This window comes from Ammospiza caudacuta, chromosome 2 (genome assembly GCF_027887145.1).
Source record: "Ammospiza caudacuta isolate bAmmCau1 chromosome 2, bAmmCau1.pri, whole genome shotgun sequence".
Taxonomy (NCBI): Eukaryota; Metazoa; Chordata; class Aves; order Passeriformes; family Passerellidae; genus Ammospiza; species Ammospiza caudacuta.
In genome coordinates, this window is record NC_080594.1 from 27,896,301 (window position 1) to 27,918,435 (window position 22,135).

The following is a 22,135-nucleotide window of genomic DNA, read 5'->3' on the forward strand; positions in this document are numbered from 1 at the left end:
CAATCAATAACTGGGAATCACAAGCCATTATTGAGTCTGCAGGAATTCCAAGCTGTGAGTGAAAATGTGAATGTGCAGCTCTTCATACCTCAGCTGAGTATGGTTAGGTTTTAAATGGGCTGTGGTAATGCCATACCTTTTTGCCTTCATAATTTTGACCACAAAAGCACCTCAGACCTATAAAACTCTCCTGATTAAATTTTAATCAAATTCAAAAACAATGGAATGTTTTTGTTTCATTGAAAAGTTACAACTACTGCCATTCACAATGATGCCTATACATAAAGGTTCTGGACAGGAACAATTTGCTTCCTGCCAGTAGAGTTACTTCTCCAGATTGACTTGGATAAACCTAGGTCTTTACTGCAGAAATTTTAAACCCCCTGCATGCCAAGATCTCTGTGCCCTTGCACCTGTCATCCTGAGACAAGTAAGGACCATAGGAATTTCTCCACTGTTATCTAATACCTGAGAAGGGCTTGAGGATATTGTGCTAAAGAACAAGAACTCAATGTAATGCTGGGAAAGGGGCAGCCACTGTGTCCCTGTTACGACTCAATTCTCCTGGAACAAGTCACTCAGCATACTGGAACAAATGATTAAACATCCCATTTATAAGCACCGAGAGGATAATAACGGAGTAAAGGGAAAAAAAAAAGCAATGTACTTTTGGCAAACACATATCATGCCACCCAGGCCTCATTTCCCCTTTTTTGTATGATAGCTGGCATAAGAGATAATGCAGAAGCAATATGTGTGATTATGTGATATATCTTGACTTCAGAAGACCTGACAGTCTTCAACAAGCTAAGAGAACATGGTGGATGTTAACTCCATCAGGATGCTTCAAAGAGCTGCAATCAACAGATTGCTCTCCACCAGGTTTAGTGGGCTGCTGCCACAGTCTGCTTTTGTGTCCTGATCTCTTCAATATTTTAATTAACACCTTTGTGATGGAACAGAAACAAGGCACCTGACTTTTATTGATGACATTACATTGGGGGCAGTTGCAAGTGCTTTGGAGCCCAGGATGGTAAGGAAACTGAAGTGGTCTCTGTGGAGAGACCAACCAGATGACATCCAACAGCAGAGAGCACAAAGCAGTATTCTCAGGGCGGGGGGAAAACAATTAATGTTCAAATACAAAAGTGAAGAATGAGCTGCAGACCAGTAAGAGAGGATTATAAAGGCAGAAAGACTAAATTAGTGAAAGCAGTGAGGCACTCATATAAAAAAGGTAAATCTCATTTCATTCTGGGGTTAGGTAAGTGAAGTGTGATATGCAAAACATGGCTGATACTTGTATCTGCATGATTGAATCCTGAACTGGAACTCCTGTTTTGGTTTTGGACAGTACATTTAAAGAAAACATGTAGACAAATTAAAGAGTAGTGAAATATATATGCCACAGGGGTTGAAAAAATATGACCTCTGGAAAGCAGTGAGCCTATTAAGCTGCACTAGAGATGTCTGAGACACAGAAATTTAGGGGTTTCAGGCAGATAAAAGGTAGTTTTGAGGAAGAGGAGAAATAACCACTATGTGTCTTGGAAGGCCCAGAAATAATTGACAGCAAAATCAATTTGGATCATATGTTAATAAAAGCTTTCCAAATGCAAGGAGAGTGAAATCATGGACATGCACCAGCTATGCAGGCACATCTTCAAAAAATACATGTATGGGGCAGCAACTGTAGAGCTGATCTTGTCTCACTGCATGGGGAAGGACCAGACCATCCCTTGCAGGTCCTTTCAAGTGTTTACTCTTTTGATCACATACCAGCAAAAACAACTGGGGTAGTAAACAGACAGCTTTGCAACTGGCCATTATACCTAAACTGAAGCAGCCCAAAATGCTGTGAGTGAGGTGGTGGCTCAGGGCAGTGTCTTGGTGCATTCACCCCAGTGGAGAGAGCACCTGGTAGCAAATGAGCTGGGTAGAGATAACCACCTCCAGTCTAGAGGACTGCAAGGACTGCTGCCCACCTGGCTCAGAAAGATGGCAAAGATGGCCACAGCTGTACGAATGAATACTTTGGCAGTGAATGCCTACTGCTGCTAGCAGAGAAGCTTTATGTTTACTAGCTTTATTTTTCAAAAGATGGAAAGACTTATGAGGACAATTTTTCTACTTTTAGCTCCATGAAGTTCTGATTTTTTTTTTGAAGTGTCATTTCATTATGCCCCTTTTAGACCTCTGCAATATGCCCAGTTGAGAAGGATCTTCAATCCCAGTTTAGAGGGATCTCATCCATTGACCTACACACTTAAGAGAGGAAAGGAATAGAGCAAGTAGGGTGTTTTTGCAGAAATTGTTGCTGGCAAAGTAAAACTGGTTCTTCCCATGTGAATACTAAAGGACTTGGGCATATACATTAGAGAGGTAATGTCCCTTTTTCTGTGATATACTTCTGCAGCTCTGTCCAGCAGAGTTTACCAAGCAGAGCTCACCTCTGGGAAAGCTGATTTTCTCAAGGCTGGAAAGGACCTGGTCCTAGAATGCAACTCCATTAGACTGCAGTGATCTAAGCACAGAAAACATTCAGGATACCAGTGAAGCCTGCCTACTTCAGCTGTCATTGTGGACATGGATTGGTCTCCAGTTTTAAGAGCTCCGACAGCACTCTAGGATCTGCCTACCCACTGATGAGTCTCTGATACAGCTATCCCATTTGTGTCTAGGGGTAAGAGAAGTTGTGCTCTCACAGGGGCTAGACAGATGAGGGAGTTGAACTGGGAGAGATTAAGGATTTGTCTTTGGTAGGGGGATGCAGAAATATCTGTGGCAACACTGAGTGAGAGGAATAGGAAGCCTGGCATGGCCCTAAACCAACCCATTGTCTCCAGGGCAGGAGCAGCTGTCATTGCAGCATCTTTCACTGGCAAATCTAGGCATCAACCATGTACTCAAAGGTAGCAATGAGTCTCTGATCCTGGTTTGTTTTTGTTTCCCTGAGCTTGTTCAAAGGAGACCACTGACCATCATTCCAGAAATTCTCCTCCCAGATTACCAGGCAGACCAGTTGACTACTCTGTCATTTAATGTTTCAGGAGTTGTATTTTCTTTTATTTATTTATTTTTACATTTGGGATGCCCAGAGCTTCAAATAGCCTATGTTTTGAAATGTATGAATACAAAAACAAAAGAAGCAAATAAACTATATAAAAGAAATAAAACTAAATAGTTTAGTATGACTCAATATCCAAACTCCTTGAATTAGCACTAGTAGCAGACTATTTTTCAGGCAAACAACCTGCAAATCTTGGAAAAATAACAATCAATATAAGAAAATATTACTCTGAGGCTACAGGGATTATTTTCTAACATACATTATTTGTACTGAATTAGTTTTATTAGTTAAGATTATTTCTAAAACATGTTTAATATGAGACTAACTCTTCCAAACTGGAAAGGATTTTGTATTTATATTTTCCTTCACTTTTTTTTTCAGATTAAATTTAGTTTAAAAAAATTAAAGCTATGAGTTTTACCTAATTACAGGATTATACAGTAAGCACAATATCACAATGAGTCTTTTATTAAATCTGTGCAGGTGTTAGAACAAAGATTGCCTACAGATACCTTATTTACAGTTTAGGAGTGTCAAAACCTAAATTTTCTTATTCTCAGAAAGGTGGCAGTAGTTCAGAGCCATATACCCATGTATTTAAGTGAAAGCTAAGCTAGAGAACTCAATTTTGCTGCTTAGGCCCATATCTAATAGGCACAAATAAAATTAATAATACATATGCACAGCTCCAGAATTCATTTGTCCCTATATTTTTCTTGACAGGTAAATGGAAATTGTGTGCTGTGAGATTTCACCAGTAATAAACCACCTACAGAGGGCTGGCTCTGCTCTGCTGTAGTGAGCAGCAAGGCAGGGTACACCTCTAGGGATGGGGAATGCATCTCATGCAGCAAGCACTCAGCCAGGCTGGGAGAGCCGCTCTGTGTGTGGGCATGGGCCACTCTTTGTGCTGCTGGGGGAGGATTCTGGACAAGAAAAGCAACCAGGAGCCTTCTGGCTCACTACACCTGTGTGTAAAGCATCACCTCTGATCACATGTCCAGACTTCGTCGCCTTGCAGATAAACACTTAGGATGCTACTCAGCCTCCCAGTTTGCCAAGTAGTACCAGCAAGAGGAAAAGTCCTTTCCTGCATGCATCTATAATCAGAGCTATTAAAAAACTTGTTGGGGGAAATTAACTCTGCAGCCTTATGGGCTACTACACAAATCAGAAGAAATAAAAAATTGCTGGCTGAAGGAAAATATAGAAGTTGAACATATCTGTAATATGTATCAAACACATTCATAGATATCTACCAACTAAGCTGCTCCATAAATATTTTAGATAAATAGCCAGATAGACAAAATGGCACGAAGATTTAAAGCAAAACTAAACAAAACTAGGTAAACTCACTTGTTTTGTGTTCTGGTCTGGACAGGATGGAACAAGAATAAACTCATTAATGACCTTAACAATAACTGGTGAACTCTTTAATTTCTTTACTTTCTGTTATGCCATAAATTCAGGCAGACAGATCAGACAATACTGGTATGCCAAGTTTCCTGTTCCTTATAACACACACAGGAGAAGGGTAGCTAAAAAAGGAAAGGGCAACATAAGGTACATAGCAGGTCCCTTAGGTACCAGGTTTCACACATGCCTAGTGATGGTGCACCCGGCAAACCAATGACCCAGCTTGGAAAAACTCACAGGAAAATTAATTCCTTAGCCTGGCAAAAGGCAGACTATGGAAGGCCAAAAAACACAGCACAGTAGCTTGTTGATACAAGAAAAAAGAAAGGAAACCTGAGGAAGGAGGAAGCGAAGAAACCAGACGGCTCTCTGTAAAGAGATAAGGCACAATGCTCTGAAAAGTGTCATTATAAACAAATGCTTTCCCATCAGTGCCAAACAACCAGAGCCAGGAGCCAGGTTTGCATCATTATTAGAATATGGCTTGGCATCACTGGTGTCCCCTGCTGTGTCACCACTTTTAAAAGGACAAACTGACAGCAGAGTAAAACCATGCTATGCCACAGTGGAAGGGAAAAGTCTAGCTGGCTCCTGAGTAAACATAAAGGACGCACAGGCTACTGACTCTTGAGTTTCTCTTGGAAAAATACAGCTCCTTCCTCTCACTGTGTCTATTGCTTTTTGCTCTCCTATCAGGCACATTGCTTACCTTGCACAATCAAGTAAACCTGGGAAGTCTTGGGATGATGCTGTGTCTGCACTGAACACGTGTAGGACCCCTCATCATAGACATCCACTTTCTGGATCCGCAGGCTGTATTCCAGGGGGTTTCTCTTCTCCAGCTCTACTCGAGGGTCCAGGGACCACTTGTCCTCTCCAGCAAAAATGATGCCAGAACGATTTAACCAGGCCACCTTGGAGCTTCTGTCTTCTACATAACACCTGCAGAGGATGAGACAGGTAAGGGGGAGATTAGCAACCCTCTCCATCACCTCCCTTTTGTTCCTCTTCTTTACTGCTTTGCTGAGAAACTTCATACCACCCTCCTGCCTTGCAGTAAACCATAGAATCTTCTCATCATTATTGTCCCATGGACAAGTACTTAACAATTTAACTCTGTTGAAGAGTTTCAGGAATCTTTGGTTCATAGACCCCATGGGATTTGGGGCAGACATGTCTCTTGTTCTCTCTTCCTTTTGCCTGTGGCCTACATACCAAAAATTAATTTGGAAGCCACAAGAGATCTTGATCACCAAATGCCTTCCAACCTTGCCAGTGAGAAAGGTTGGAAGTAGCTCTTCCCATGCTTCTCCTTCACCTTCAAAAAGTTGACTATACAATAGATAAACCCCTAGACCCCTTCCAGCCTGGAGGGCAAAGGTTCAGGGCTCCAGCTTTGTCAGCTCAGGGCACAGCTCCTCCATCCCTCAGTTTCAGCAGCACTAGTGCAGGAAACTATAGAGTATCTCCCATCTACCTCCTTCTGACAAAAAAAAAATTGTGGAATTATTTCATTGTTCAAACATCACCCTCCTAACACAAACACACACACTTGATGATGCACATCTGCTTGTTTGTGCAGGCAAGTGCAGATTTCAGGCTGAAAATGAGAGGCTGTGGGAGTGTCACTGTCATCCCTGTGACACACACAGAATGTTCTGTGAACATCTCAGATGGACAGGAGAGGAGGAATGACAGCTAGGGGTGGCAAGCAGAGGAGTAGCAGGAGGACCAGAAACTGCCAGGGCCCTGAGTGTCACCTTCCCAAGTCAGAGGACAAACCAACCCCATTGCAACTGTAACTTGACAAGTATTTTGTTTCTTGACAGAGAGCAGAGTAAGTGCCGTGAAGACAAATACATTTTTGGCAAAGACACCTGCTCTGTACCACTTTCCACCACCAGAAGGAGACTTGCACAGAAAAGACGAGGAGCTGCCACTGAGGAGACACGTCTTGCTCACTCTCAGCTGTGTCTCATTCAAGAGGACCAGGGCTGAAGAAGACAGGCAGACATAACTCCTCTTTCACTCCAGCAGCTGGGCTGGGCTCAGACAGGCTGAGAGCAGGTTTGCCCTGCTGCAGCTCACATCACATTAGCTCTGCAGATAAACAGGGAAGCTCAGGCTCCAGAGCTGTTGCTCCTTCACCTCTCAGAGCTCTGTCCACAGTGTCCCAGCATCCAAATAACCCAGTACCTCTTGCCACTGCTATTACAGAATCACAGAATAGGTGAAGTTGGAAGGGACCACAGTGAGGTTGTATGGTCAAACCTCCCTGCTTGAGCAGGGTCTTCCTAGATCACGTTGCACAGGATTGTGCCCTCTTCACTATTTATGCATGTGTTGTATTTGAAGGAAGAAAGAAAGATGATAATGATTATTGCTTCAAGATAAGACAAATATTTGACAGTAGGCTTTCATACAGCCTTTTAGCATGGGTCAGACATTTTTCAAGTTCCTCTATTTGAATGCATTTCATTCAAGGCTGCTGCAGCTGTCTTCCCTTGTGATGTGACCCCACCATTATGGCCGGCACCTCACACCCACTCCCTTTTGGCAAGCCCATGGATGCTGTCCAAGCTGTTCTGGGGTTACTTGTGGGCAGGAGGAAAGCCAAGCTGCGTGGGCATCCATGGGAGCCATGCCATGCTGCTGGCCAAGCTGTAAGCAGCTCTGTCTGATCTGACAAACACTTGCTTTAGAGAGCAGCCCAATAGATTCCTGTCTTTTACTGGCAGTGTCCAGACAAGGAAGGGGAGTGAGAATTTGGCCCTCAGGCCAGAGCCCACCCTCCTGGACAGGCAGGCACTTGCCCCCAAGGTGAACTCTCAGGTGTGATCTGAGTTGTTTTCAAAAAGCTACTCTGTCAAAAAGAAGGATGCAGGGGAACCTGTGAGCAGTCACTCACAGGTAGAAACCAGCACCACTACGATGAGGCATTGCTCCAGTTCCATTGGCCACTCCAGGCAGTAATCACCAGTGATGGGAGGTGAAAGCCATGATCCACGGAGCACAGTGTGCTCCAGGGCTGAGGGCAGTGGCCCTGTAGGAACACCCAGACTGCCTCCAGAGCTGGCTGCCTTAGGGTCAAGAGCCCTCCTGCAAATGCAGCAGTTGTAGCAGCATCAAGAATCAGGGGTCAGGTATTTTGGTAGTGAAAAGCTAAGCAGATTAACAGTGGAAACTGAAGTCAGTGGGAGCTGAAGTTTCTTAGTCCCCCTGAACAGCTATCAGTGCTGCTGGACTCCAGCAGATCCATGGCACCCCACCATCTCCACCAGGCTGCTTTCCCATCACCACTCAGCAGCTCTGCCCTGTGCCTGATCATTATAATTCTCTGGGGTAGCAAATATGCCCCTGTGTGGTGTCTTGTAAGTGACAGTTCAGTGGTGTGGTCAGCACAAAGCCTTGTGCTTTTGCTCCTGTGGCTAGGCTTCAACCAGAAACCCTCCCTCCTCTCCCTGGAAGAGAAAATGTGTCACAACCTGTCTTACATGCATCCAGGTCAGCCCTAGGACAGTGGTCAATAGCTACAGTCAGGCAACCTTGCAACTGGCCCTGAAACAAGTTAGCAGGTGCTACCAAAATAAGGAAAGGATATAGGACAAAGAAAAGAGGAAAATGTGAGGAGTGAGTGAAATAATTTGAGCCCTTTATTCACCATACCTGTTCCTCTCAAGCTGTCAGGGAAAATCAATGTACAAATGTGGAAATTCCAAGTCCTGGCATGCTCTGAACATGCATTCATGTGGATGATGCATCTCAGTATGTCTGTCTGCACACACAGACACCCCCCTCTTAGTCTGCCAGAGATGCCACCCAGCTGAATGGATCACGCTTTAATAAGGATTTATGGTGATGATTTTCACAGTGTAATAAGTGCTAATTCAATACTAATAGAATATTAAATGGCATGTTAACTGACATTTTAACTGCAAAGCAATAGGAGCATGGCATCAGCCAGATATCAATGGACTCTTATCGTTCACTAATAATCAATAATCAAGTTCACAGAGACAGTCAAACGCTTTTCATTAGACTTATTGAAACCATTACCATCAGCCTCAGTGAAAGCTAATAAACAGTTTGTGATCCATGCATTATTCTTTTCCTTATGGTTGCAGGTTTGATTTCTTAACATCTCTGATGTGGCTAACGAGAGGACCAGTGAATGGTGATAGGCATGACTTGCATGATCACTGTAAGAACCTGGGAACTGTTGATCTTGCACCATTTCAAACCAGAGACATGGAAGGACACAAGAAAGATCTTGCTGTCATGCCCCATTAGTCCTCCTTGCCTTCTTGTAAACAAACACAGCCAAGTTTGGCACCTGAAGTTCTTTAGAAACAGTTGGATGTGGAGAAAGAAACCCAGGTCATCCTTGCACTCCTCCCCACATGCAAATGCAGACAATGTGGCTGAGCTGTGCTACAGGAGGGAGGGGATGGGGCAATGCTGTTCTGCAGGAGAATGATTTTGAACTTTGAGCAGGAACCACTGCCTTGGATGGGATAGAGGGCTGCCCACCATCATTCCTGGTCCCTGGATTTCATGATGCGCTGGGACACCTGGCAGCATGCAGGCTGGGGGAGGGCAGGAGCAAGTCCTGCTGCTTGTCCTCCCTCCTCCATCACCTGCTGGTCTAACACGCAGCGCTGGGCCAAAGCAGCGCTCCTGCAAACCTGCCCCTGTAAGCTCCGAGGAACATTCCCATCTGACAAGAGATGCACTTTTTTTCTCCCCTTCTTCAAAGTATTTGGGCTTGTTCCTATTGATGGGTGAGAGACAGAGTGAAGAAAAGGAGCGTGAGGCTTGGGCACCCACATGTCCTCTCCCGGCGGCGCGAGCCCGGAGGTTTCAGCGCCCGTTCTGCCTCACTCGGGCCCAGCGCTTGGAACACCGAGACTCCCGCTCCTCCTGCGGCGGCGGCATCGATTTCCCAGCGTGTTGCTGTAACACTCATCGCAGTTTATGTTGTGCCTGTCACTCCAGCAGCTCTCGGCCCTAAGCTTTCCGCCCTCTGTCTCGCCCGGCGAACACACTGCTGAGAGGCGGCGTTTGCCTGGGAAGGCCCAGCACGGCTCCCCCGGGCCGCCGGCAGCCGATGCCGGGCTGGGCCGCACGGGCTGAGGGGGGTGCGGCAGAGCCGGGATCTCAGCAAGGGCCTTCCCATTCTGCCCCAGAGAAAGCAGCACAGCAGCTACGGCCGAGGCTGCAGAGATGGACGGGGGTATTTCATCCCTTCGGGAAGGGATGCATGATATTTACAGCCTGGAGTGATGAAAAGGCAAGAAAGAAGCCCTTCAGGGCCTGGTGAAGCTGCTGTTTAAATGATGGCTTTAACATAGAGATTTTACAACATTATCAATGATGTATTGGGTTGCACTGAAACTGGGATAATTATTTGGGGTTTTTTAATTGCTGTTGTAATTCCAATTTTTTTTTAAACTTTTTTTTTATAGCAGACCAAACCCACAATTTTCTGCCAGAACCCCACTAGTGAGAAGAAGCAAGCTGCTAGGATTAATGAAATATGCTGCACTGCTTTGCCAGCAAGCCACAGCTCTTACCTCATTTTGGGGAAAAATAAATAAATAGTGAGTTTATGGACTGCATTTTCTGCCCTTTTTCTCCAAAGCATGTTGGGGTGACAGCTCTGTGCTGCAATTCCCACACTCCTCTTTAATCATCTTTTCTCCATTAACCCTTTGATCGTCTCTTCTGTAAGACAATCTCTGTGCATCAGGCCAAAACTCAGCAGCCTGCTGCACACACAATTAAGCACCCAAACCCCACCTCACTGCACTCACTGAGGGACATGCTGCCCTTTTGCCAGAGGATGCCACAACCCACCCTGCATCAGATCTCCTGCCTTCGCCTCAGCTCTGTGATGAGCCTGCTGTAATCTTCTCACTTCACACACACTCCTACAAGATCCAGCTAACAACTTCCCCCACTGCCCTCTACCCCCAGCAGCAAAATGGCAAGAGGGAAAAGAGGGAGGGATCAAACACGGCTCATTCGGCTCAAAACAATGTCAGTTCCTGGCTGCCAGCTCCAAACATGCAAGACATATTCTCTGTTGTGTTGCAAAATATGATCCTGGAAAGCTAATGCAGTGGTTAAACACAGCCTTGCTCCCAGCCTGGGGAAGAAAGTTCAAGAGCAAATCATGCTCATGCTGTTTCATCTTGTCTCCTCAAGCTCTTCAGTTCTTCCCTGCCGGGCAAGCAAGGACTCGGACACACCCATGGTCAGCCAGGGCAGCAGTGAGGGTCCAGCTTCTCCTCTATGCCCTGGCAAGGGTATGGGCAGCAAGGGCTAGGGACAGACCACAGCCATGCTAGCCCTGACCTCCCAGGCAGGCTTTTCAGGGAAGAGTCCATCCAGGCTCCACAATGGCACTGCAGTGCTGGATTCTGCCAGCATCTCAAGAGCAATGCAGTGCTGCCACTGCAGTCTCCACCAGAGGAGTACAGTGGCAGAGCACAGAGGAGCACAGAATCTGGAGGAGCAATATGGGAACTGTTGGCCCTGGGTGGTTCCCACTGTTCTGGATCAGGCCCCCTCAGCAGGAGATGCTGCAGAAGACACCCACAGCTGAATGTATCTCCCCTCTGCGAAGGCAAGGCCCCTTAAGTGGATGGCACTTTCATGGGTGATCATATCAACTGAGCACCTGAAACCTCCTTTCAGCCAAGCACCAAAAGTCTCAGTTTGCTGAATTTGAATGCACATGGGCATCAGTTGTTGTTCAAAATTCTCCTCCCTACTGCCACTGCTGCTCTCTTTCCCCAGCTTAGTACAGCTGCTGCTCCTCTCCTTATGTGCCATGATACACAGCAGGGTCACTGTTTGAGAGTGAAAACTGTGCCACAGTAGGATGGATTTCCAAAATGTGGCATAAATAGCTCCTGAGTAACCACTGCCAGCGTGACAACACAGGCCCTCAGAGGGATTTAGAAAACTACTGCTTAAACCCAGTCCTGTGCTGGAAAACTGGCAGGAGGGGGAAATTGCTGCATCTGTTCAGTCCATGCCTTCTCTCAGCTGCATTATGCTGTGACCTTGGTCGTCACACCTGTCTGCAGCTCCCTGGGTATTTCAGCACTCAGGTGACAATTTTTGGCCATCCACCTATTGGGAGGGCGCATGGTTGATAGGATGCCTGCACTTCTGTTCATCCTCTTTAGTAAATTGCCACTTTAGGAGTGTGAGGCTAGGATGGGCTTACCAGGTCATGAGGCCCCAACCTCTGCTGGCACAGCCAGCTGTACTTTATCATCTTTTTCAGAGATGTACCTCATTCCTACTTTAGTGTGTTTGATGGGGGAATATCCTCCCCCTGCTTTGCAGGTCAGACTGCTCAAAGTCTTTCTGTTCTGCTGATTAAAACCTTTTTTTTTTTCTATCTCTAAGCGTAGATTTATTCATACCTGGCTTATATCCATTTCCTCTCATGCCAACACCATCTTTTAGCTTAAAGAGCTCTTCCCTCTCCTGGGTGTTTATCTTTCACTGTGTTCAGAGAGAGCAATCATATTCCCTCTCAGCCTTCATTTTGCTGGATTCAACAAGCCAAACTCTCCTGGTTTCTTCTTGTATGATAGACCCTCCATTGCCCTAAACATCCCAGTAGCTCCTCTCAGCACCTGCTCCAGCCTGAATTCCTCTTTCATGACCAGCATTTGTACCCAGTTTTCTAGAAGAGGAGTCCCCAGTGCCTTGTACAGAAACATTTCTGTCTGACTGTCTCTCCCATCAACTCTTCCTAATGAAATAAAAAAAGAATTGCAACCAGAAAATATGAGCATCAGTGCAGAACTGCTCATGTGCTGTAAACATCCTTGTCTCTCGGTCCATGTGGTACACATGGAAAATGAAACCCAAGGGAATTTACAAAAAATACACTGGCCTAAAAAGACAGCTAGCTGCCCTTGCTCACACTAGCAGACACACAGCTGGTCTCATATGGGTTTTATTTCTGTTAAAACAACTGTTTAAGACTAGAGGTTCCTGTTTGTGTAGGGAAAAAAAAACAAACTCACAACAGAAATCAAGCCCAAAATACAGCGATTTTTATGCCAGTACTCTCAAAGGGTGGATGTAACTGTATCAGAGTAAGAGAACTTATACTGGCATGATTTATTGCTCTTCCCATCTGTTGGGGATCAGTATACCTGCATAAACAACTTCAGTCCACATCCACTCCAGCAGAGGAACCTTCTTAAAAATATCAATATGAGCTGCTATGAGCTTAACTCCATCCCAGCCATATCTCAGCACAGTTTAAGATTTCAAAATACAGAAAAATCTCAGAGTGAGACCTACCACTACAGTACCATCTCTTCTTGTAATCAACCATACCCAGGAAATGCCCTCCATTTCTTTACAGCATGGTCAGAGTCAGGAAATTCTTGGACAGGTCTTTGCCCATTCTAAGACATGTTTCTGGAATGACTGACTCCAGTCCCAGGCCTCCTGCCAGAGGAGACTTGCTCCCTACGTGTGCTCAGGGGGATGAACTGCTCTCTGGCTGACGCTTGCAGAAATGCCAAATGCTATGAAAAATCAGTCAGGAGGTTCAGGCTGCTGAGGAAACAGACCCTGAGCTCTCTCTTCCCCTTTTGGGTTAGCTGAGGACTTGCCACTCTTCCTTTTCGGTCCAGCCAGAAACCTGGCTCTGCTCTTGATCCAGAATCATTAGGCAATGCTCATCAGCTATTGATCACTTGGCCTTAGTGAAATAGCCACTAGGAATGTATGCCTTGCTCTGCTGCCCATAGCTTCCTGTAGCATCCCAGGGCTCCTGCACTATCAAAATGGCAGGGAATAGCAGAGCTGATGAAGAATGGCAATGGGGAACATTGCCCAGTGATTTGCCTTTTTGTTGCTCTGCACTTGCACTAAGGATCCTGTGCTTTTGTGATCACTAAGACACAGGCTGATATTTAAAAATATCTGGAGTCACTTAGGAACAGAAGTTCATCAAAAGACAATGATAATTAGTCCCTTATGTGAACTGGGTATTGGCTGTTATGCCAAATTTGTAAGTAAACTGGAAACTAAACTGCTGGCAAGCCTCTGCACCATTATGACTTTTTTCTGTTTTGGAGATACAACAAAAATGAGAATAGGAGCACTAATAAGGCACCCATACAGACTATAAGTCCCTTTAGTTTCCTTCACAAGCTTTACCTGTAGAAATCACCTATTTCTTCTACCTGAACCCCCAGTGCCTTGTAGGTAACTTCTATGTGGTCACCACTAAGTAACTCCAGAAAAGCTAATCCATTTTTTTTCCCTTGAATTTCTTCTAGTAAAAATTAATAATAATGAAAATGCCACAAAAAGGAGAAAATGAGTTTCAGAGATGTGATCTCCTTCTCTGACAGGAGGGGAGGGAGGGTTTCGCTGGGAAGTCCACGTGACTCTGTATCTGGTAATTATCCAGCCACAGAGGGAAACTGAAACGTTCTGTGCTGTCGCAGAGAATGACAGCACCTGGAGCTCCAGCACCCAGATAAAAAGCAGAGAGACAATCAGGCAGATGGAGAAAGGCAATGCTACATCATGGGCTGGCAAGCAGAGGGAAGAGAAAAAATGGGGAGAGGCAAAAGCTGGCAAGAAACAGTAAGGCAGCCGGCACAGCTACTGGGGAATGAGACTATGCCACAGATTAGCAATGCATGGGCACAAAGAAAGAAGGAGCATAAGGGCAGGTCAGGAGAGAGTGGGTGCACAAAAGGGACAGTGAAAACACAAGAGGGAATAGGAGAGTGATGCTAGAGGGAGCTTTAAAGCATTTTGTGTGGTCCAGGGTCGCTTCCTCCCACCCCAGTCACAGGCTAAAAATGCAGGAGGTATCACCACAGGCTGTCACAAAACAAGGGGGAAGATTTGAAAATCAGCATCTCACAGCTGAAGAGAGATGTGGCACTGTAAATAACACCTTCTAGCTTGTGGATTTCAGTGGTTTGCTCAGGGAAGGGGACTACAAAAATTAAGATCCAAAAAATTAAACCTGGAGCTTTGGAGCATCACCTCATGTATTTTGTATGGCAGAAAGGCAAGAGGGAGGTTCCCTCCCCGACTCTCCCTTTCACAGTTGCACACACCAAGACACATGTAAGCCTGCAAAACAGCCCACATGATTGCTGCCATGGCACCATGGCCTAGTTCCAAAAGCAAGGCACCTCAGGTGCCCTCCCACACAGCAACGTGACAGCGCCAGCTCTCGGGGCTCTCAGAAACAAGGGCTGTGCCCACAGGACGGGCAGCAGCCTCCAGTGGGTCAGGAAGAGCTGAATGCCAGGTGGCAAGAAACCGTACACCACCTCTAGGAATGTTTCTGACATGAGAAAATACAGCGAAACAGACAATCAGGTCAGAGCCATCAGCTTGTCAGGGGCTAATGCTGGCCACCAGCCTCAACAGCTGTTGGGGTAAGTGACCAAAGTAGATCTGTAATGGCTACGTGTCTCCAAGGAGGCAAGAAGAGCTAAATGCTCAGATGTCCCCACCTGAACATTTGGGGAAGGAAATGGAAACAGTATCAAGGTCTGAGCCACACAGTCACACAGCTGCACAGCAGCCAAGGTATTGAGCCATACAGTTCAGTGACCAACTCTCCCATGCCTAGTGACAAACATTTCAAAGAAAGGTAAAACACTTCCTAAAATGACAGTGTAAACCACCGTCTACATAATTTCATAATCTTTTCTAGCCATAAAAACCTATAAATTTATCACCAAGCTAATGACAGAATGGCTTGGGTTGGAAGGGATGTTAAAGATCATCTAGTTCCATGCTCCTGCCATGAGCAGGGACAGCTGTTACCAGATAAGGTTGTAAAAGCCACATCAGCCTGGTTTTGAACACTGCCAGTCAGGGATGGGGCATGCACTGCTTCTATAGGTAACCTGTTCCAGTGTCTTGCTACCCTCAAAGTAAAGAATTTCTTCCTAATATGTAACCTAAATTTAGCCTCTGTGTAAATTAGCTTCCACTCTGAGTGACAGCTTGCAATCCACCTTGTAAGTTTGTACGCTGGCTTTCTTATCCCCAGGCATTTCTCAACTCCCTGCCCCCTTTTTCTTTTTTTAAACTCATTAACATCTTCATCTTGGTGATACTTTCTGGCTGAGAATTTAATCAGTTAACCATTAACTGGTACAAGTCTGTGAAAGAATGTCAGATTTAAATGTTGTGTGAAACTGGCAGGTGTCTCCTGTGTTTTTTACTATATGAAAGAGCTTCTTCCAGTACCTGAGGAGCATGCTACCTGACACATAGTAATGCACTTTCCATTGTCTGGATCCTAATGTTCATCTCATCTCATACTGCCTCTTCTTCAGCAAGGGAAAGGGAATATTACGCATTAGTGCTTGTCCTGGGCAGGTGGGACAGGAGAATCCACACCAGAGAGAAATCAGTCTTGAAATCCTTTGGAGGCAGATCGGAGAGGGAATGGGAGCAAGAGCAGGGAAAATAAATCTTAACTTTTTCTTCTTTTCTGAGGTTATGAGAGTATCAGAGGTGTCCCAACTAAACTATCTTCCCCACTTCCAAGTGCTGCCCTCAGGTAGCCAGCAGCAGACTGTGAAGGGTGGTATTTCAAGATGAATGAGAAACTGGGTGCATCCTGCCTGCTCACTTCCAGCTACTGCATTTCAATGAAGGACACCTTCTTGATGTGCAAACACTCTAGTTATTATTTACAGCTGACCTTTTCCTTCTCCAGCTCCCGCTGCCGTGGCACCGCTGGTGGAGTTGGGGCTTGCAGAGATTGTGGAGGCGATGTGTAGCGGAACATGTTCGATTCCCTGCCTGTGCCAGAGCTGTCATTAGTGCCACTGTGGATTGAGCTACACCCGTGCAAGCAACACTGGGAAATGTGAAGAAAAAAGCCTAATGTAGACAAAGCCTTTGAGGAGCTTAACCCCTCTTCCCCTTTTCCATCTCTCTCCCACTTGAAAGCAGAGAACAGCTTCTGAGCTAGACACATGCTCTCATTTCCATATCTAAAGCCAGTCCCGAAATACCATCGTGAAATAATGCTCTCAGAGAGAAGACCACGAAGCAGATTCCCTTTGAGAGACTCTGCTGCTTCTTTTTTTAATTCCATCCAAAAACAACAGCCACCAAATACCAAATGCACCTGGACTGGAGCAGTCAATATTAGGCACCTTGTTTTCAGATAGATATAGGGGAATTGGAGGGAGTTCAGAGGCGAGCAACAACAAAATTCATCAAGGGCTGGAAAGGGATCAGCATCTAAGGGAAGCTTAAAAACATTAAATATGTATAACTTGACTAAGAGAGGACTTAAAAGCGACATGTTGACAAGCTATACCTCTTTGAAAGCTGAAAGTACCAAGGGAAGAGAGGAATTATTTAGCAAGATGCACAGGGGTCTACGAAGGAGTAACAGGTCAGAAAAAAAAAGAGAAAGTAGTCTGTTCAAACTTGAAGAAAAACTTCTTGTCATCTACAAGTGCTAGTCTTGTAAAAAGTCTCCCAAGGAAAGCAAAGAAGTGCCTATTCTTTCAGATGTTTGGGAAAAAAAAAAGGGCTGTGGACCAAAGGATCAGCCTCACAGGGGCTGCAGGGAGAACAAACTACAGTGACCTGGTCTTACTACTTTTACCGCCTACCTCAGAGTTCAGCAATATGTCAGGAGAAGACAGATCCTCTTACATATTTCTTTCAGATGAAGTAATAGTTTTAGGCTTTTTCACTTCACACATAGTTAAATATTTCTTGCCAATACCTTAGTCCTCTATATATCCCACTAGAGTTACCTGGCAGAGGTTTGGATTTGTTTCCAAAACTGGATCTTCTAGAAAACATGCATGAAGAGGTTAAAAACTACTGATACAAACACTAACAGTCTCATTATTTCCAAAAGACATTGGCATATGGTTGTATTCCCAAATATGCTGTGAGTACAGTTGTCCAGCACTTAAAAGTCACACATGAGATTTGACTTTTTTAAATGCTTAGCATTAAAATCCAAACCAGATTTGTCAAAATACTTTTGGGCCTACCAGCTGCCAAACTAACACACAAGGACCAAATCTTCAAAGCAGCATTTGGCACAGTAAGCTTTTTTACCAATATATCCAGTTTTCTTTCTGCCTAAAGTGAGATGAGATACTTTTGAAAATCCATCCCATGAGTGTTACAATCATTGGATAAAAGGCTGCAAACTTCAAATTCCCATGCTGTATTTATCCTGTGCCGAGGAACTCCTTTATGTGGAAACCACAGCAAACCTGTTACAGTAAGGCAATGCTCAACTGCACTTTCTTTCCTTTGTTTAGAGCTTTGCTAAATTTTGCCTTTCCCTAATGCCTCACTTTTGTCCGTCATCAGTTCTTGTGAAAGAAGGCATTTGAAAGAGTTACAGGGAAGGTAGAGGAGATGCTGTGAGGGAGAACTCCCAAGAGCTTTGATCTCAGCTTACCTTTATTCCCACATGCCCAATATGCCTTGCAGAGGAGGACATGTTTATGAATAAATAAATAGAGGGAAGGAGGAAGAGTGGAAAAAAAGAAATTTTCATGATACTCTGATGGAGTTTCTGCTGTTGACATGAAAGCCAGAAGCTTGTTTAAAACCTCATGGTCAGAAACAGAATGGGAAGAAGGTACAACTAACTCCTTGAGAAAGGGGAGGAATAATTCCCACAGCAAGATCTTCTTGCCATTCTTCTAATCATACTAATATCTGGCACTCTTTTTCCTCTGAGATCCTTGCAGGGCTTTGTTTTGCAAGGCAATTCAGCGTGTGCTGAACAGCATGCAGTGTTTTTATCAGAGGAAGTAAGCACTGTGAAACTAAAATTCTTACCTTTGTAGAGGAGAAGTGTTGTGATGCATGTTTTATACACACAGGGAGCCAGTGGGGAAGGAAAGAAATAGGTTGTGCAAAGTCATACAATGAAACTATTTTATTTTCAAAACCAAAACATAACAGACCTGACCTGTCTCAAACAAAACTTAGTTTGGTGTGTACCAGTTGCATGAGGATAGCAAGAAAGCAGTAGTGATGACTGCAAAACAGTCTTCACAAACCCAGATGTCACCTCCAGTATCTTAGCGTTACTGCTTTTCTGTATAATTGGGATCTGCCCAGGGATATGCAACCACAGCAGAGAGAGAGCTGAAGCACAAGCTCCTCCCCATAGTTTGAAGGCAACTGGCTTGGGTCATTTGGGTCTGTGCTCTGGAGCCTGAACTCCAGCCTGGCTGCTGACTGAAGGACAGGCATAACTACAGGGACTGCTCTGATGGCTTCTGCACCTCCTCACCTGCAGTCTTCTGGCACTGGCAAAATAAGCTGCACAAATTGGCTGGAACACAGAACATAAACCCTTTTCATTTCTTAGTGAAGACAATGTTGCTTAATCCTACTGGAAGCATTTACCCAGGGATATCTTATCTGGATCCACTGACATCCCTGCCTCATCTCCCAAGAGCCCGCTGTGAAAGGAAACCTCTCCCCCATGCACAGCTTATCCGCAGTACAGATAAACCATTTCCCCATGGAGCTCCCTTCTGTACAGCTGTCTTACTGAGAGTTTCTTACACAGAAGGGTCTAAGGCTGTGCACTTGGGCTTTGGCTGGTCTGAGGCTGGGTTCCTATTTCTGTTTTTTTGACAGGTCACTTGCTCTAAATAATTTCCAGAATTCTGTACTGTACTGTATGGAGAGATGCCAAACTGTGGCTTCAGCTGGCATAAATCAAGGGCCTACAAGGCACCATTGCAGTAAATGGGGAAGCCTAGATTTACACTAAATGAGGATCAGTCCTGCTTCCTTCTACCAGACTCCAAATGAATTCATTAAATACAGCACTTCAGTCTGCTCAGCTAAAAGTAGCTCCAGCTGGCAGGAGGCTTCACATCCAGGGAATGTTTTAAAGATAAGGATTTGCAGGCTGCCCTGAGTTTACACTTGGCTAAAGGTAGGCTCTCATCAGCCATGCAGAGGGGATGACATCATGCCCACCTGGTGTGTATCTGTGCATTCCAAGGTCTATGCACAGCGTGACATTGACACAGGACCTCAAAGCCTTGGTGGGGGGAAACCTAGGCTCAAATCCTGTCACGAAGAGGCTCAATTCTAAGTGCTACAGGGCAGCAGAAGAGAGGTCCTGCAGTACCTCCACCACACTGAAGGGCTTATTTTTTATTCTTTAATTCTTTTTAAGCTTTCACTGGGGGATGTGGGGTGTGTGTCTGCACTGAATTTGAATCTGCAGTAGGGCAAGCAACGGCACTGGGGCAGGAACAACAGTTTGGGATTTTTGAGACAAGAGTAAAATGGTAGTTAATTTTGACACTAAACCCTAAATGAAAGGATATTAAAGTTATTATCAGGTTCAAAAAGCCAAGATGTGCTGTGATGGTCTGGCCTGCTCTCATGTATTGTACAGAACCAATGATTCCTGCAGTTTAATCTCTTATCCACTCACTAAAACAGATGGTGTTGCAGGCTCTTTGCAGACTCTGACAAATAGGACTGCATTTGGAATACTTTTCATATATGCACACTTGCTGTACATCGCTCAGGACAAGATACACTGGCTTGAGACCTAAGTTCACATCCAAAGCACAATCTGCAGTAAAGAATAGATCCAAGTCTCTTTCAGCATTGCTGTTGAGGTCTCTAATATGCACAGTCACACAGAGAATATCTTCCTAAAGAAAGATATAAAAGTCAAATCAAAAACATTTGTCTGACATCCCAGTCAAGTATTCTTTCTTTGCCAGGACCAGGGTACACATTGTTTTTCCTCAAAGAAATAGTTCTGCCCACTGAACAGCAATGATACAATGAATATTCCAATAACCTGGAAAATAAGAGAGCCCTAACAAAAATGGACCTGACACCAACTCCTCTCTGATTTCACACTTACTGTTTCTTCCTTAGTTTGAGAAAAGAGGGTTGGTCCTCAACAGCCAAAGAGAAGCAGGGAGAAAGCCCAAAATTACTTGCTTATGCTAGACTATAACCAGTGTTTTCCCAACCTTGTGTGTGTGTGTGAGATCAGCCAGTACTCAGAAAGACAAGTGAGGTTAACCGAGCTACATGCATTGCTCCCACTAGAGCAGTATAAAACAGTGATAAACCACAACTGGAACCACTCTGCACAAAGTATCTGGCCAGAGGTGAAGCATGAGGTTACAGCAGCAGCTCCACTCCCCTGTCCCCCTCTGCCTGATGGATCCTTGGTAATAAACCACCCTTCAGGCTTTTCTGTCTTAAACTGAAGCTGCTGGGATTCAGGGGAGATAAAGATTTCAACTACCTTTCACAAGAGTCTTCACAAGGAAGTCCCTGTTGGCATAAAAGTAGACATGTAATGGGCTTTCTCTGTCCCTCAAAGTACTGTAGCACCGCAGGAAAGTGCAGCCCTTTTAGCTCTCTTCTTTATTTAACTAGAGTTGTTAAAATAAACTGATTTCCCAGCCAATTAATTATCAAATATCTGTAACAGCTTTCAAGCCCTGCCATTACTCATTCTCAGAGGCCCCCATAGGCAGTACAAAGTTACACTCTCTTTACCTGAGTAACCACCGCTCCTCCAAGGCTGCTCCCTTTCCCTAAGCTGATAGCAGCACAGACGCTGGCAAAACCCTGGAGTAAAGCTGTAAACATCCCTTCTCCACTTTAACAGCAACTCCAGCCATTCACTTGCCAGAAACCAGGAAGCTTTACCACGCCCCTTGACCACGACTCAGTTCCCAGGTGTCAGCCACCCGTACACAGATCCCAGCCCCACCGCAGGAGCAGATTTGCCCTGTCAAGACCCCTGGTGCTGCCAGGGAGATCGGCAGGCACCCGAGAGCAGATGCTGCCAGCTGAGCTGAGCCGTGGATGCCAAGTAGCACGAGCTCAGCCCAGCGTGGGGCATAAGCTTCAGTTTGAAGCATGTGCCAGGAACCAGCTTCTCACCCAGATGTGGACAGGGACAGCTCCTGCCATAGCCGTGTTATTCTCTGAAAAACCAGACTGTACCTCTGGTTACTGGAAAGTTGGACTTACCATAGGTACATTAGCAACAGCCCTACCATCTATTTTGTAGGCATTAAACGACACTCATATGTGGTTTCAATTAGGAGATTTCAAATGAGATCGAAGATAATGCATCCAACAATTACTCACCCTTCTCCTTTCTAGAAACTCAAGCAGAATCATTTCCAGGCCAAAATGTGGTCTCTCTTGATTGATGATGTTAATAAAATGCCTTTATTGTGATATAAATAGCCTTAAAAACGTCCTGAAGAGTCAATATCAGTGGTTGATAGCCTTAAGCAAGCAAGGTCCTTATCTTACAGTGTGCTAAAGCTTAATGAGTTATGCTTCTGAGAAGTCTGACATTGGATTTGGGTGCTTGTTTGGGGAACTACAGAAGGGTAGCTCCCGCATTAGACATGCAAAGTGGGAACTGTTTAAACACCTTTCCTCTTCCTTGCTCTCCCTATTAATAATCTCTTCGCTTCCTAGCTTTCCTGGTGCCAGTTCAAACACAAACACTGGCTGAGCCCAGCAGGAGCCATGGGAACACTGTGCTGCAGCGCCTCTTTGCTGGAAGGTTACCAGCCACTGCTACAGTAATTGGAAAACCTGAAATTT

General features: G+C 45.0%; 1 protein-coding gene across 2 annotated transcripts in view; it reads right to left on the bottom strand.

Annotated features, from left to right (window-relative positions):
- LSAMP (limbic system associated membrane protein) overlaps positions 1–22,135 on the bottom strand; it is a 303,962-nt gene that overhangs the window by 157,022 nt on the left and 124,805 nt on the right. For both annotated transcript variants that reach the window (XM_058824905.1, XM_058824904.1), the window contains exon 2: positions 5,196–5,428. In XM_058824905.1, the coding sequence (XP_058680888.1) occupies positions 5,196–5,428 (233 nt within the window). The remainder of the gene's footprint in view (positions 1–5,195; positions 5,429–22,135) is intronic.